Genomic DNA, 15,222 nt, shown 5'->3' on the forward strand with positions numbered 1-15,222 from the left:
GGATTCTCATGTGCGTGTTGAGACTATAGGACCAGTAATCAGCAGACAAAAGAGCCATTGTCCTTGCAGGTACCAATATTCCCCATACAGGCAAACTGGCTCTGGCTTCCAGTGAAACCAGCACACCCAGAGGCAGACTTTGTGCTTCCAGTAGACTAGACAGCAGCCTAAACATGTCTTAACTTGTTCCCTTCTGTGCCCTCTGAGGATGCCATTGTTTCCTTGTGCTTGTGGCCTTTTCACAATGCTATTGACATTGGCCAGATTAAAAGAAAGCAGCTCAAGAGTGTCCTTCTACATCTTTCCACATCAGCGATCGGAAACATTGGAAGCCTCAGAAAATACTTGGAGTTCTGCATATTCCAGAGCTGAAATCCATCATCACTAGAGTAACTAAAGTCATCTGTGTCTCTGTGCAGTGGAACTACAGCCTCAAAACATGCTTCATGCACAACTATAAACAAAAATACCTCAGAATATACTAAACTTGAAGAAATGAACACAAAAAACAAGATTACTTGCACTGGTGTCAAAAACAAGCTTCTCTCTCCCAAGCAATGTACCAAATAGAGCCAGGCTGACTGAGATAAGATATATTACAGCAGAAACCTTTATGATTAGATTGGAATGCTCGCAATGTAGGGTAAGGTTGCAGTCTGCATAATAAACACAGAGCAGTGGGTAAATGGAATTTGAATTTATGGCTGAAAATCCTGCTTTAAAGGGAATCTAAAGACTATATTAAAATAAAAAACAGATACTTACCTAAGGAGAGGGAAGGCTCTGGGTCCTAATGAGACTTCCCGTTCTCCTCCTGCTGTCCTCATTCCCTGCAGGCTCCACGGTTTGAATCTCCTGCCGCGGGAGACTTTGGCAGTCTTCGGAAATGCTCAGGCTTCTGAAGAGCAGCCACTCTGTACTGGGCATGTGCGAGTGCACCAGAGAGGGTGCTTGCGCGTGCGCAGTACGGAGGGGCCGGTCTTCGGAAGGCTGAGTACTTCCGGAAGACAGCGGAAGTCTCCCCAACCCGGAAGAGAGCAGCAACGACCAAATTGGTGATGGACTTCTCACGGAGGAGCTTGCGGGAGAATGCGGACATCGGGAGGACAACCGCAAGGCTCATTAGGACCCAGAGCCTTCCCTCTCCTTAGGTGAGTATCTGTTTTTCATTTTCAAATAGGCTTCAGACCCTCTTTAAACACCTGAACACTTTAGAAATGATGGTGCTTTACAATAAAAGTAAGTGGAAACTTTTTTTTTAATTAAAATTCTTGGATCCCAGGGACATGCAACACTTTTCAGGCTGTGCCTTCTACTACTGGTAAATAGATGGTACGTCTCAATGATTAAGCGTCTCATAGGTGTTTATAGGAGAAGGCATGGCTCAGGCTGCCAGACTCCACCTCCTTAGGCATCTTCCTAAGGGAAGGTGGAGGAGTACGGCCATACTCGTACACATCGAGGAGCACAGCCAAGAGAACATATCTAACAAGATCTCAGGCCTGGAACCCACTGAAACCAGCAAACGTGAAACGCAACCGCTAGCGTTTTGTCTGAGCAGTTTGCAAGCGGATTCATGTGCGTTTTCGGGCGCATTTTGCAACATTGCATTTTTTTGCTCAGCGGTTGCGTAGCGTTTTGTGTTTTTATCCTGATTGGTCCTGTGAAGTATTTTTCATTTTGTTACAGTGTGCTGAACCGCAAAACGCTAGCAAAACCGCTCAGTTTAGGTTTTGCTGAGCGTTTCCGTAATACTTTACATTGAAGCGCTAACGCTCCCAAAATGCTGCACGTCCTGCGTTTGCGTTTCTAGGAAACGCAAACGCTCCTGTGGAAGTTGCCCCATCCATTAACATTAGCCCAGCGTTTTGGCAAAGTGCTAGCGTATCGCAGCGCTGCCAAAATGCTGCCAAAAGCGCTCCTGTGGGTTCCAGCCCTCAATGGTTATTTTCAGAGTCTGGTCCATGCGTGGCAACAGTGGGGGTGAGGAGGACACAGGAAGCCTCTGGACTATCCAAAGACTTCCGTCTACCTGGGTATCTCACTTTTTTTTTCCCTGGTGCCTCCATGGCAACATACTACTGGGTTAACTCCGCCCCCTTAACCCTACTAGGACCATGACTATAAGAAGCTTTACTTGCAGGCCTACGGCCATTCTTTTTTCTGTCCTCTCTACAGGATCATGCAGGACAAGAGACAGCAACAAACATCGATTTTTTTAAAAAGATAAATACTTGGGAACATGTTGGAGATGTGAGTAGGGGTTACCCTTCCCCTATGTTTGGATTATGCGGCATCTAAATGAGCCTAATATGTGCCAAAAACACTCCAAAACAGGTACATTTTTACCAATTGGTCATGTTCCCATAGTAACAAATGGCTTGTATTCCCAGTGCCTGATACCTGGTAAATATGGTACATAAATGGCTGGCATAGTACACGTAGGTAGGTAGGCAGGCAGTGTTTACTTACTGTACTTTATGATTAGGATATTCTATTGTCTTCTCGCATCTTGGTGCAGCCTTCTCCATGTGGCTGGCCGGGTCGGCGTTCTCACTGCGGCCATTGGGCATGTCACTTCCGCCCTGTTCGGAATTCCGGAAGTGCGTCACTCTCGATTCTGGGCGCCAATTGGCCGGGAGGAACAGGGCAAGATGAGCGGGCGCCATCTTGCTTAAGGGCAAAGGAGGTGTTTCCGCGCAGCTGATTGGCCACAGGTTAAAAGGCCGTGCGCGAGGGGCAGCGGGGCTCTCAGTAAACGCTGGACAGCGTGGAGGACAGAGAGTAGCTGCTGGGAGTCTGGGTACTTTTACTGTTCTATCTATGTAAGCTAACACGTTTTCAAAGCTCTTTCACTTCTATACTATCCATCTAGATCTGATACTAAAATTTTGCTTTTTGTATCTCTCTCTCTCTCTCTCTCCCTGCCTGTCGTAGAGTGTGTGTACTGTGCCCTTATAGCTGCAATCACATCAAGTGATGGGGAAATCAGCCAAAAAGAAATCCTCTAAAGGGTATGAAAAAAAAAAAGGAGGGGGTAATATTACCTCTTAAAGATACAGTCACTAATAGTGATTTTTTTTTTATCTTATCTCTTCAAGATCTCGTAAATCCCCGGAGAGGCGAAGATCAAAAGACAGACGAACTAGATCACGGTCTAGATCACCCCACCAAAGATCCTCCAGAGGCTCGCCTTCAAGACAACACACATCATCATGATGATCGATCAAGAGCGAGACAGTGAAACTACAGAAGAGTCGCCGTTACCATCTCACAGAGGGAGTTTAACAGTGGGGTCGGATCTTCAGGGTGCCACGTCACAACAGCAACAACAATTCAGCCCAAGTAGTATAGTGGCAATTATCAAACAGACTGTGATGGAGGAAATGGCAGCCAGGGCTACACCTGCCACAGAGTCACAGAGTACTAGCATTACACAGCATGGAGCCACCTCATTAACAGCCTCCCAAGTTTCACATGTTGACGAGGAAGAAGACAATGAGGAGGAACTGGAGGAAGAGAATGATTCTTCAAACTTTGATTTTGCATTAATTGAACCACTTATTCAAGCAGTCAAGATGGCAATACATTGGGAAGAGGCAGAAATGGATCCAGCCAAAGTGAGAAAATATTATCCACATTTAAAGAAGAAAGGTGCGGTATTTCCCCTAATGGAAGAAATAAAAGAACTAATGACAGATGATTGGGAAAGGTTGGATAGAAAACCATCTCTTCAAAATCGCTGGGCAAAATTATATCCGGTGTCGGAAGAGGAAGCCAAATTCCTATCAACCTGTCCGTCAGTTGACGCTTCAATTTCAAACTTAGTTAACCTCCCTGGCGGTCTATTTATTTTGCCAGGGAGGCTGAAATGGGGTTTTTTTTAAATTAAAAAAAAAATATTTCATGCAGCCAACTGAAAGTTGGCTGCATGAAAGCCCACTAGAGGGCGCTCCGGAAGCGTACTTTCGATCGCCTCCGGCAATCGAAAGTAACAAGATAGGCCGCAATGAGCGGCCTATCTTGTTTCGCTTTCCTCGTCGCCATGGCGACGAGCGGAGTGACGTCATGGACGTCAGTCGACGTCCTGACGTCAGAGCCGCCCGATCCAGCCCCTAGCGCCGGCCGGAACTGTTTGTTCCGGCTGCGCTGGGCTCGGGCGGCTGGGGGGACCCTCTTTCGCCGCGGCGGCGATCGGGCAGCACACGCGGCTGGCAAAGTGCCGGCTGCGTGTGCTGCTTTTTTCAGAAAGCAAATCGGCCCAGCAGGGCCTGAGCGGCGACCTCCGGCGGCATACCCCGAGCTCAGCTCGGGATTACCGCCAAGGAGGTTAAACATCTGACTCTCCCAATGGAAGACTCGGTCACGTTTAGGGATGGATTAGACCGACGGATCGATAACGACCTAAAAAAGATATACTTTTCATCAACAGGGGCGACCAAGCCTGCTATTGCATTGACGTCCGTGGCTAAGGCCATCAAAGCATGGGGAAAAAATATAGAAGATATAGTTAATGCAGACGGAGAAAAGGAAAAAATCTTGGCAGCGGCACAAGATATAAAGATTGCAGCGGACTTCGTCAGCGAGGCTGCAATTGATACAATAAGAGCAGCTTCAAGAACAATGTTATCATCTATAACAGCTAGACGAGCATTTTGGTTAAAACCTTGGTCTGCAGACCCAACCTCGAAGCAGATGTGGGTGAAAATACCATTCGATGGAATTAATCTTTTCGGAGAAAAATTAGATGAAGCAATAAAGCAAGTGACCGGTGGAAGATCTACTTTAATTCCGCAGGAAAACAAAAAGAAAAGACAACGATTTTTTCAAAAAAGTCAAATTCAAGCAAAATATAAAGACACGAAAACCTACAGACCAGGTCAGAGTTATCGGAGATCGTGGAGAGTCAATTCGGCTAACAATCAAAGAGCATCTAAGTCCACAGCAGCCACCACTCAGATGCAGGCGAAGTCTTTTTGACTATGTGCCACCCCACGGTTGTCCAGTGGGGTCACGGCTAAGAGAATACAGACAAGTGTGGGAAGACAACATTCAGGATCCATGGGTGTTGTCTACAATAAAAGATGGCCACACCTGGTCATTCAAAAGATCGCCTATGGGGAGATTCAATCCAACGAAGATGCCAGCGTCAGATCTAAAGAGAACAGTTTTGCTTCAATTCAAAGAAAATCTACTGGCTCAGAATGTGATACAGCAGGTACCGACGGCAGAGAGATTCGAGGGAGTATACTCACCCATATTTCTCGTCCCGAAAAAACAGGAGAATGGAGACCGGTCATAGACCTGAGATATTTAAACAACTTTATAAAGTTGGAAAGATTCAAAATGGAATCTCTACAATCAATAATTACAGCAGTGCAGCCAGGAGACTACATGATCTCGATAGATCTTCGCGACGCATACTTTCATGTTCCGATACATCAAAAATATCAAAAATTTCTAAGGTTTACAATACAAGAAGCACATCTTCAATTCTCAGCACTACCCTTTGGCCTGTCAACGTCACCTCGAACTTTCTCAAAAATTCTGCAGGCGCTGGTAGCGCTACTGAGGCTACAAAAGATCCGCTTGTACAGTTATCTGGACGATTTATTACTGCTAGCACAGACAACAGAACAGATTATACAAGATCGAGACAGGGTGTTGACCACCCTGACAGAATTTGGATGGCTGATAAATGGTCAAAAAAGTCATCTGACACCTTCGAGACAACTTCTGTACCTAGGAGCACTTTTCAACACAGAGAACAGTACAGTAAGATTGCCACCAAGCAAAATACAGAATCTTATACAAAATGTGCAAGCAACACAAGCGGTAAAATACATGTCAGCAAGACAATGTCTGAAGATCTTGGGTCTACTAACTTCGACGATACCGCTAGTCAGATGGAGCAAGTGGCGAATGAGACCGTTTCAAATTGGTTTCCTGAAACAATGGAAGAAGAAGAGTTATCAACAGTCGATACGAATAACTACGCCAATGAGAACTTCACTGACATGGTGGAAAGACAGCTGCAATCTCCAAAATTGCACATCTCTTGCAATAGACGAAATATTGATTTTAACAACAGACGCAAGCAACACAGTATGTGGAGATCGTGCAGTACAGGGACAATGGTCTTGGTCACGACCAGTAGTATCGAACGAACTAGAGCTCACAGCTGTCCTCCTAGCTTTGAAATGCTTCCAGAAGGAGACGTTCAACAGAGCTTTATGTATACACTCAGACAACAAGACGGTGGTCTCGTACCTCCAGAGACAAGGAGGTACTCGAAGCCAAACATTGATGAGGATAATGGAGGAAATTATGTCTTGGGCAGAACTCAATCTGAAGAGTTTATCAGCATTCTATATTCCAGGGAAAGAGAATACTTTGGCGGACTTCCTATCGAGATCGACACCAAACAATCTAGAGTGGTCTCTGAAGAAGGAGATATTCGATCAGATTACACTACAATGGGGCAAACCAGTGATGGATCTGTTTGCAACGAATTTGAACAACAAGGTAGTGAACTTCTTTTCAAGATACCAGTGTCAAGATTCAATGGGGATAGATGCGTTGAGTCAACAATGGCCACAGCTAGTGTATGCCTTTCCCCCAACGCCGTTGATTGCCAGATTTCTTCACAAGCTCAGATTCCAGAAAGTAACAGCGATTGCAATACTACCATTCTGGCCCAGGAGGCCGTGGTTTCCGCTACTATTACAGATGATGGTGGAGGATCCAATCTTTCTACCCCCAGTTCCAGATCTGTTAACACAACAGGGAATACTTCACCCATGTCCACAGAGGTTACATCTGACGGTTTGGAAACTGAAAGGAGGAAGTTGACACGCTTAGGTTTCCCAGAGCAGGTTATTAAAACTCTACAAAGTGCAAGGAAAGTTTCAACTAACAAACAATACTGTAACATCTGGAAGAAATTCGTAGAGTGTTCAATCCAAAATCAATGGAACCCCGAACAGCCGTCTGTAGCCAACATATTGACTTTCCTACAAACCAGGGTAGATTTAGGCCTAAGCTTAAGCTCAATTAAAGGACAAGTGTCAGCCTTAACAGCCTTTTCCTGGAACACAATGGGCCAATGAACCGCTAGTACAACAGTTCATGAGAGCAGTGTTAAAATTAAGACCACCAAAGAAAACTTTTTACCCCAAATGGGATCTTCCCCTGGTCTTAAGATTTCTGGAACAATCACCATTCACGCCTACAGAGGACTGTTCGCTTATAGATCTGACACAAAAAGCGGTATTTCTGATAGCAATAGCTTCATCAAGCAGAGTATCGGAAATACATGCGTTAAGTATTAACGAACCTTACACTACCTTTTTTGGAGCTCGAGTGGTATTAAGACCATGTCCTGAATTCCTTCCAAAGGTAGTATCAAGCTTTCATCTCAATAGGGAGATATCACTACCAGTACTGTTTCTCGAGGAAGATACTGCTACACAGGCTACAGATCAGCAAACCAGAGTATGTCACCCACTGGATATTTCCAATGTACTTCAGATATATATGGAAAAAACAAAGGAGTTCAGAAAAACAAATCAATTATTTATCATTCCATCAGGTTATAAGAAAGGCCAACAAGCATCGACTCGAACATTGTCGACCTGGATAACAAAGCTTATACAGAGAGCGTATAAAGCTAGGGGACTAGAACCCCCTAAACAAATTTCGGGACACTCGACAAGGGGAATAGCAGCATCTTGGGCTGCATATTCAAAGGTCTCACCAGAAACTATCTGCAAGGCAGCTAGCTGGGCGACAGTACATACCTTTATATCCCATTACCAGGTGGATCCAATGGCATTAACCACGGCTGAATTTGGGAAAGCTGTACTGTCAGTTACCTAAGGCTGTAAATTGCTTTGACTTGCTTTTTGCAAATTGTAAATAAAGATGTGTTTGTTTCAGCATATCCCACCCTCGTTTTCAAGTTATTATTGCGATATACATCCCAGTAGTATGTTGCCATGGAGGCACCAGGGAAAACGGAAAATTGTATACTTACCTGACGGTAATTTTCCTTTCCTGGTGCATCTCCATGGCAACATACGACCCTCCCTTATGAGGAGAGATAATATTCAAAAGAATGGCCGTAGGCCTGCAAGTAAAGCTTCTTATAGTCATGGTCCTAGTAGGGTTAAGGGGGCGGAGTTAACCCAGTAGTATGTTGCCATGGAGATGCACCAGGAAAGGAAAATTACCGTTAGGTAAGTATACAATTTTCCGTTTTTTTTTTACCTCAGATCCACTTTAAAAAAGTGAAAATGAATTTGTAATATTTTAGCTGCTTAAAAACAATAAAAATTGGTAAATACATTTGTGCTCTATGTAATAAAACAGATATACCGGTATCTAAACCACTATACATCTACTTTAAACAAACATCAGATTTACTTAGCAATGTAGTTAAGTTTCCATTTTCAGTTCAAAGACTTGTGAAAATAGTAATAATAATCTCCAACATTTTCACCACAGAGCTATGTTCATTCTGTTCAGCATACCTGAAGTAAAAATAAACGTATGAGATTATTGTATGTGTTTTATTAAAGGTAAATAGAACGTAAAAAAAAGGGCTCTTATTTTATTTTCAGTTCAAAGCAAACCTGAAGCGAAAAAAAACCCTCTGATATAATGAATTGCACGTGTAGTACGGATAATGAATAGAACATTAGTAGCAAAGAAAATAGTCTCCTATTTTTATTTACTGTTATATAGCTTTTTTTTTTTTTTTTTAACATCATTCCATCATTCTGTCATATTTGCGATTTACAAACCACACTCTGTATTTTAAACTATAAAACAGACCAGAGCTAATGACCCTTTGCACTTCCCAGCAGTAAAACCTTATCTCAAGCTGTCTCTCACTGTTTCTTCACTGTTTAAGTGCTTCAGAAAACAGGACTGTATTTGACCCAAATTGGGTCAAGGAGCTCAGAGAAGCTATTTTGCATAGATAACAAGTGACCTTTTTAACTCTTCCTGAACTGGAAACAATATGAGACTATTTTTTGCTACTAATGTTCTATATCTTAGCTGTACTACACATACAATTCATTACCTCATATGTTTATGATTTGCTTTAAGGGCTTAATTTTAAAACAGAATTCTAAATGTACATGGGTACTCTTCAAAAAGAAGAAGGCGTTTTCAGCCCCTTTTGCAGAGTACCTCCTAATGATATGAACCATGTGGGCTGGTATTACTCATAGAACCTGAATTCTCTGAGGAATACTATCCTGCACTAGGCATAAGGGGCTGGTAAGGCATTCATAAAACTAGCGGGAATGGGGGAATTGGACTTTTTATTATTATTTTTTTAACAATAAAACAACTTGTAATGATGTTGATGTTGTCTCTGACAGACTCCAAAACCTGATACAACCATAATAAACTCAGCAGCCATTAATCACTGGATCATTTATTTTGGCGGTCTGGGAGTTTGGATAAAGCAACAGTTGAACACTGTGGAAAACATGATGAAATTATTAATTAGAATTTTAAAAGCCCAAAAAAGACACTTGACAATGCTGACAACAACAAAAACACATTTTATATTTTAAGATTTTTTTTTTCTGCTTTCTTTGTAGCTTTGTTTTTGTTTTGTTTTTTTCCAGGATGTTATGGCAATATAATGTTTCTCTGTATTTTACCAGAGCCATAGCAAACCAAAAATGCATAGAAAAAGCTGTTTGTTCCACACGCTGCTGCGTACCTCCGTATACACTCCTGCAGGCTTACAACTGACCCTCCCTCCAGAATGCCACGGCGATGCTTGTAGCATATTTACACAGTGCCATCATTCATAAACATCTCTCTCCAGAAAATCAGTGCGGGGACATAGACAAAACAAGGTTGTGTTTTTACCCAACAAGTATGAAAATAGAAATATACTTTGGCAGAGGGTGAGGTAAACAGAAAAAAAATGCATTTCAAGAAACGTGTCATTTCTCTGACTGTATTTAAGGAATACATGTATTTCTGGGAAGACTAAACTGAAATGAACGTTTCTTTCCCAGAAAAAAGCATTAAAATAACTACTCAGTATTTCAGAAGTTAAAATGGTTCCAGCGTAGGGTGAGCTGGTTTACTAGCACAGTAAATATATATGGTTTAAAGTGAACCTGCAGCAAATCTGAATTACAGAAAGGTAATAAAAATAGATAATGAGAGGTTACTTTTTGGTCCGGCGAAGGAATCAGTAATTGCAGGAATAAAGTCTGTTGAATAAATATGCAGATTAGAGTCAGTGTACTTACAGATGTGGCCAAAAGAATTCCTATGAGCAGTGGCCTTGCAACTGAGGCCGGTTTCACACTGCAAACTGGCGGTGCGCAAAACACGGACCTCCGGGAATACCACGTTACTATTTGGTAATCCCCATCTGGCATCTGGCTAACCAGGAAGTGACGCGCACTTGCAGTCACTTCCTGCTTCGGGGTATACGAAAGTGTATTGTACAAATACGCTTCCACTCATGCACGCTGTGACATCGCATCGGAAAATGCTTAAAAATCCATGCGTCGCCCTAGACTAACATGACTTCCGGGCCGACGCAGATCGCCACAAGTCACCACAGAAGCCGTGCGGTAGCGTAGTTCTGGACCCGCGGCAGATCGAGGACTTCTGGCGGACCGCACCGTGATGCAGGTTATATGAATGGCCTCATAGGTCTGCACTGGAGTGCGGTAGCAGTGCGTCAATTTGATGCACCGCATCACCCCAGTCTGAAAAGGCCCTGAGGATGCTGTGGCCTATTCAGGGCCCTCACTCAGCCACCACATTAGCCCTTTATCCAGAGGAGTAACAACAGGGGGAGCAGCCTTTGGAGTTACAGGTGGGCCCAGAGCAATGGAAGACCCCACCTTCTTACATTCCCTTCCTCCAATACAGGGGGTCCCCTCTCAAGCTTAGGTCTTGCTGTGGCCAGGGCTGTTATAGGCCAAGGCAGGCATAGTGGCTGTATCTATCCTTATATAAACCCTGGCAGTGGGAACCAGCAAGGGGGTAGAGTTAATGAAGTGTGAATGTGTGTGTGTGTGGTGAAGGAGGGTCTAACAAAGTTTGCAGGAGGGGGGGGGGGGGGGGGGTACATCATTTGTAGTTATGCCTATCTTCTTCAGTTCTAAAGTGGTGGTAGTTAACTCTATGAGACATATTTACTAGACTAGAAAACATCCATTAGCAAGCATGAAACGCATTTGTTGTGAGTTTTTTGTTTATGGACTTCACCGCTGGGGGTTGTTGAGGTGGTGGGAATACAGGAACTGCCAGATACTAGGAGGTAGGCAATCCCAAGGATGTGTAAAATGCTTTAAAACTGTTTAAAGAAACACTGAAGTCTCCTAAAATTCAGCTTTTTATTGCACGAACCTCTAACATTATTGCCCTAACTAAAACGCTGCATCCCTGCGGCTGAACTGTAACTAAATCCCCCCAAACTCCCCTCGCAAAACCCACGACTTTCTTGGTTGTGGATTTTGCTGCCCCAGGAGACAGAGCTTTCAGCTGCAGCTCTGCCTCTATATGCGTCAATCCGCGCATATCTCTGCCTCTCCCCCGCCCCTCTCAGTGAAGGAAGACTGAGAGGGGTGGGCGGAGGCGGAGATATGTGCTGATAGACGCATATAGAGGCAGAGCTGCAGCCGAAAGCTCTGCCTCTCACGGAAGCACTCCCCGCAGTGTGTCCCGGGGAGTTTGGGGGGATTTGGTTACAGTTCAACAGCGGGGATGCGGTGTTTTAGCTAGGGCAATAATGTTAAAGAGGTTTGTGCAATGAAAAGCTGAATTTTAGCAGACTTCAGAGTCTCTTTAAAGGGAACCAGAGATGAACGTTTCACACAAAATAAACATATCAGTTGATAGCTTGTAAAGAATAAATGCTCTACCTGATAATTTCGCCGCTCTGGTGTGCCTTTTTTAGTGTTTTTTTTATCCATTATTGCTCCCGGAAAAATCAAATATGGCCGCTGACTCATATCCCTTCTGCTTCCGGGTTATGAGTTGTTCTGGATGTGCTGTCTAGGCTATATGAGACTAGGCTGCTATCTAGGCTAAATGCAGCCTTTCATCTATGTGCTTTCATTTTGGTATGATATCTGCCTGTAGGAAGTGTCTCTCATAGGAATGAAACTGCAGTCATCATCAGTATCTACAGTATGCAGACAGAGTGCACACAGAGCACACAGGGATCATATTGCAGCCGCAGAGCTTCTCTCTCAGCAGAAGCAGCCCCTCCCATGCCATCACAGCTTTCAGTATGCAAAGCAGGAAATCTGAGCCAGGAGGTGGCAGGCTTGGGCTTGAAAAGACTCCACAGAAGAGTGACTCAGCTATAATGATTCCAGGTCAAACCTCGACTGAATAGTCGGTGGATTCTTATCACAGTTGCTAATAGACTAATTAAGCAGATAACAATGAAACTAAAAGCAGGGTAGGTGTTTACTGTCATGTTCCCACTGATAAATGTAATAAAATACATGAGGGTGCTTCGTTTCTGGTTCTCTTTAAAAGGCAAGAAAAACTTACCGCAAGATGAGGACTGCTTTAAGATACAAAAATAATTTATTTAAAAACACTGGCCAATGAGATTCGCTGGCATCCACCCGCTTCCTCAGGTTAATAAAACACTGTCTCAAGGTAAGTGTGAATTGGCTCGGAGTAATTATACGTTCGCTTCTGTTTGTTTCTTATCTCCCCCTGGAAGAACCACAGATAATCCAGACCCCAATCATAGGAACTGTGAGAAGCTCTTTAGATGAGTTTACTATAGAATTACTTTTTTCCTTTTAATGCTACACTTTTCCCCACCCCTTCAATGTCACCTTATTGATCCTTCGTTGTTATGGATGGCATCTTAGGCCAATAAGAAAGCTGAGGAGCTTAACTACTTTTCATTTCACTTTCAGTTTGTCTTTCATGTCAGCAGCATATTTCAATGTGAGTGCTGGTAACTGATATCCCACTTTCTATTTACTGACAGCAACTACTGCTTTTAGTAACTAGGGGTGGTCAATGAGATGCAAATAATGAAGTCTTGCAAGACATGTAAATTGTATGCAGCTTGTAATTAGGCAAATCAAAATTGACTGGAAGTGCATTTAACTGGCCCAGTTCCAAGCAGCAGACAATTTGCATTTAATTTGCATGCACTTCTACTATCCCCCCACTACTTACATTTCTTCGGGGGACTCCATGGCACCCGCTTCTCAAATATCATCAACTGGAGAACGAGGAGGTCATAGCATGTGGAGTTACTGTTCCCAATTGATGATAGCATTTTGTTTAGGGTCTGGCTAGCCTAAAAGTATTAAGAGACAGAGGATCAGCAGGACAGCCATGCAATGTGCATTATTTAAAGGGAACACTTTTGATATGGCAGCCTCCACTTCTCACTTCAGGTGTCCTTCTGTGTTAGAAACTTAGTTAGGTCTCTTTCACATTTGAAATGGCATTGGTGATGGATCAACATATACGTTTTGTGTGTGTTTTCATGCGTTTTTTATGCGTTGTGATATGTTGCGTTTTACTGCAATGAGTAGGTGTTTTTAATGCATTTTCAATCCAACACAGCCATAGGAAAACGCAGGTGATTTTATTATTTTGTAAAATTTTTAACGGTAACTATGTGCGTTGAAACGTTTTAAAAACGCATGCTCTTCTCGGAGCTTGTGTTTTACACTGACTTTCTTTGCAACGCGTAACACAAGCGCCGTGTGATTAAAAGCTCCAGAGAACGTCGAACCACAACGCACAAAAACGCAGTATTAGATGTGAAAGGTAAAAAAAAGTCTATGGACTTTCATTTTACCTTAGAAAATGCACACAATGGCCGTTGCGTCACAATGCCCAAAATTATCCCTGATGTCAAAGGGGCCTTAAGGTGGCCATACACTGGTCGATTTACCATCAGATCGACCAACAGATAGATCCCTCGAATCTGATCAGAGAGGGATCGTATGGCTGCCTTTACTGCAAATAGATTGTGAATCGATTTCACTCTGAAGCCGGTTCACAATCTGTGGAGCTGCCGCCGCCCCCCCCCCCCCCCCCCCCATACATTACCTTATCCGGCCGGCGCGAGTCCACTGGTCTCCGCTGTCTCTTCTCCGCTTTGGGCTCCAGCTTCACTTTATTTCCTGCCGGGGGAAGTTTAAACAGTAGAAGGTGCAATACTGTTTAAACTTCCTGTCGGGACAGGAAGTAAGTGAAGCCAGCCGGAGCCCAGCGCGGAGAAGGGACAGCAGAGACCAGGGGACTCGTGCCGGCGGAACAGGTAATGTATTGCCGCTAGCATCGGTCGTCGGACATTCGAACGCCGCTATCGACGTACTCTAGACCCGCCGGCGATCGAGCGAAATCTTCCACACGGACGGATCGACGGGAATGATTGATTTCGGACGGAAATCGATTGTTCAGTTAGCGTTTGCGCAACGATTTCACAGCAGATTCAATCACAGTGATCAAATCTGCTGTATATCAGCGGGAAAATCGTTAAGTGTATGGGCCCCTTCAGAGAACTTTATTCTTATATAAAGGATTCAAGAGATTTGAAGTTTGAAATGTTTAAGATAAGGTTTCCGATTTGAGAAAATGTTGGATTTGTCTCACCTCTAATTTTAATCTTGGACAATTGTACTTCTTCTAAGTATGTGTACATATGTACAAAAAAATACAACATGAACTTTCTTGCTGGTCTTTTGAGTTTCTTCAGTTGTGCAGAACCCAAGTGCTGCTGCTGCAAGGACTGTCTACATCAGGGGTTCCCATTAGGTAAATTGTGATCTACAGGTAGATCCCAAAGGACTTTGGATAGATCCCACACTGACCGCCTGAGTGAAGTATGCATTGTATTCCGTCTCTTGGATAAGCTTAGTGCCATATAGTGTCCTGAGATTTTGCACAGCAGTGTGTAGAGGATTATGATGTTGTAAGGTGGAAAGCCATACCTTTAGAAGCATAACCTACTACTGCAGATTACAATTTTGCCAGACACCAAGCATGTTATTGTAAGCATTGTATTGTGACTTGCATATGTACATAGATTCCTCTTCATAGATCATTTTCAATTCATAATTTTCTAAGTAGTTTGCAAGCTGGAAGAGTGTAGCCACCTCTGGCCTACATCATGTGATAACAGTGTAACCAAGTTTCATTAACAGTATTGAGGGATTTAAAAAAAACAAAACAAAACAA

General features: G+C 43.4%; 1 protein-coding gene across 4 annotated transcripts in view; it reads right to left on the reverse strand.

The window, feature by feature from the left end:
• The window catches only part of NEK8 (NIMA related kinase 8), a 173,764-nt gene that overhangs the window by 52,070 nt on the left and 106,472 nt on the right, over positions 1 to 15,222 (reverse strand). The window contains exon 15 of one of the 4 annotated variants that reach the window (XM_068270143.1): positions 8,486 to 8,531. The exons of 2 other annotated variants lie outside the window; for them this stretch is intronic. In XM_068270143.1, the coding sequence (XP_068126244.1) occupies positions 8,497 to 8,531 (35 nt within the window). In that variant the 3' untranslated portion in view covers positions 8,486 to 8,496. Of the gene's footprint in view, positions 1 to 8,485; positions 8,532 to 13,290; positions 13,328 to 15,222 lie in introns of those variants that run through there. One more of the 4 variants, XM_068270146.1, reaches the window with a different exon arrangement.

This window comes from Hyperolius riggenbachi, chromosome 2, assembly GCF_040937935.1.
Source record: "Hyperolius riggenbachi isolate aHypRig1 chromosome 2, aHypRig1.pri, whole genome shotgun sequence".
Lineage (NCBI taxonomy): Eukaryota > Metazoa > Chordata > Amphibia > Anura > Hyperoliidae > Hyperolius > Hyperolius riggenbachi.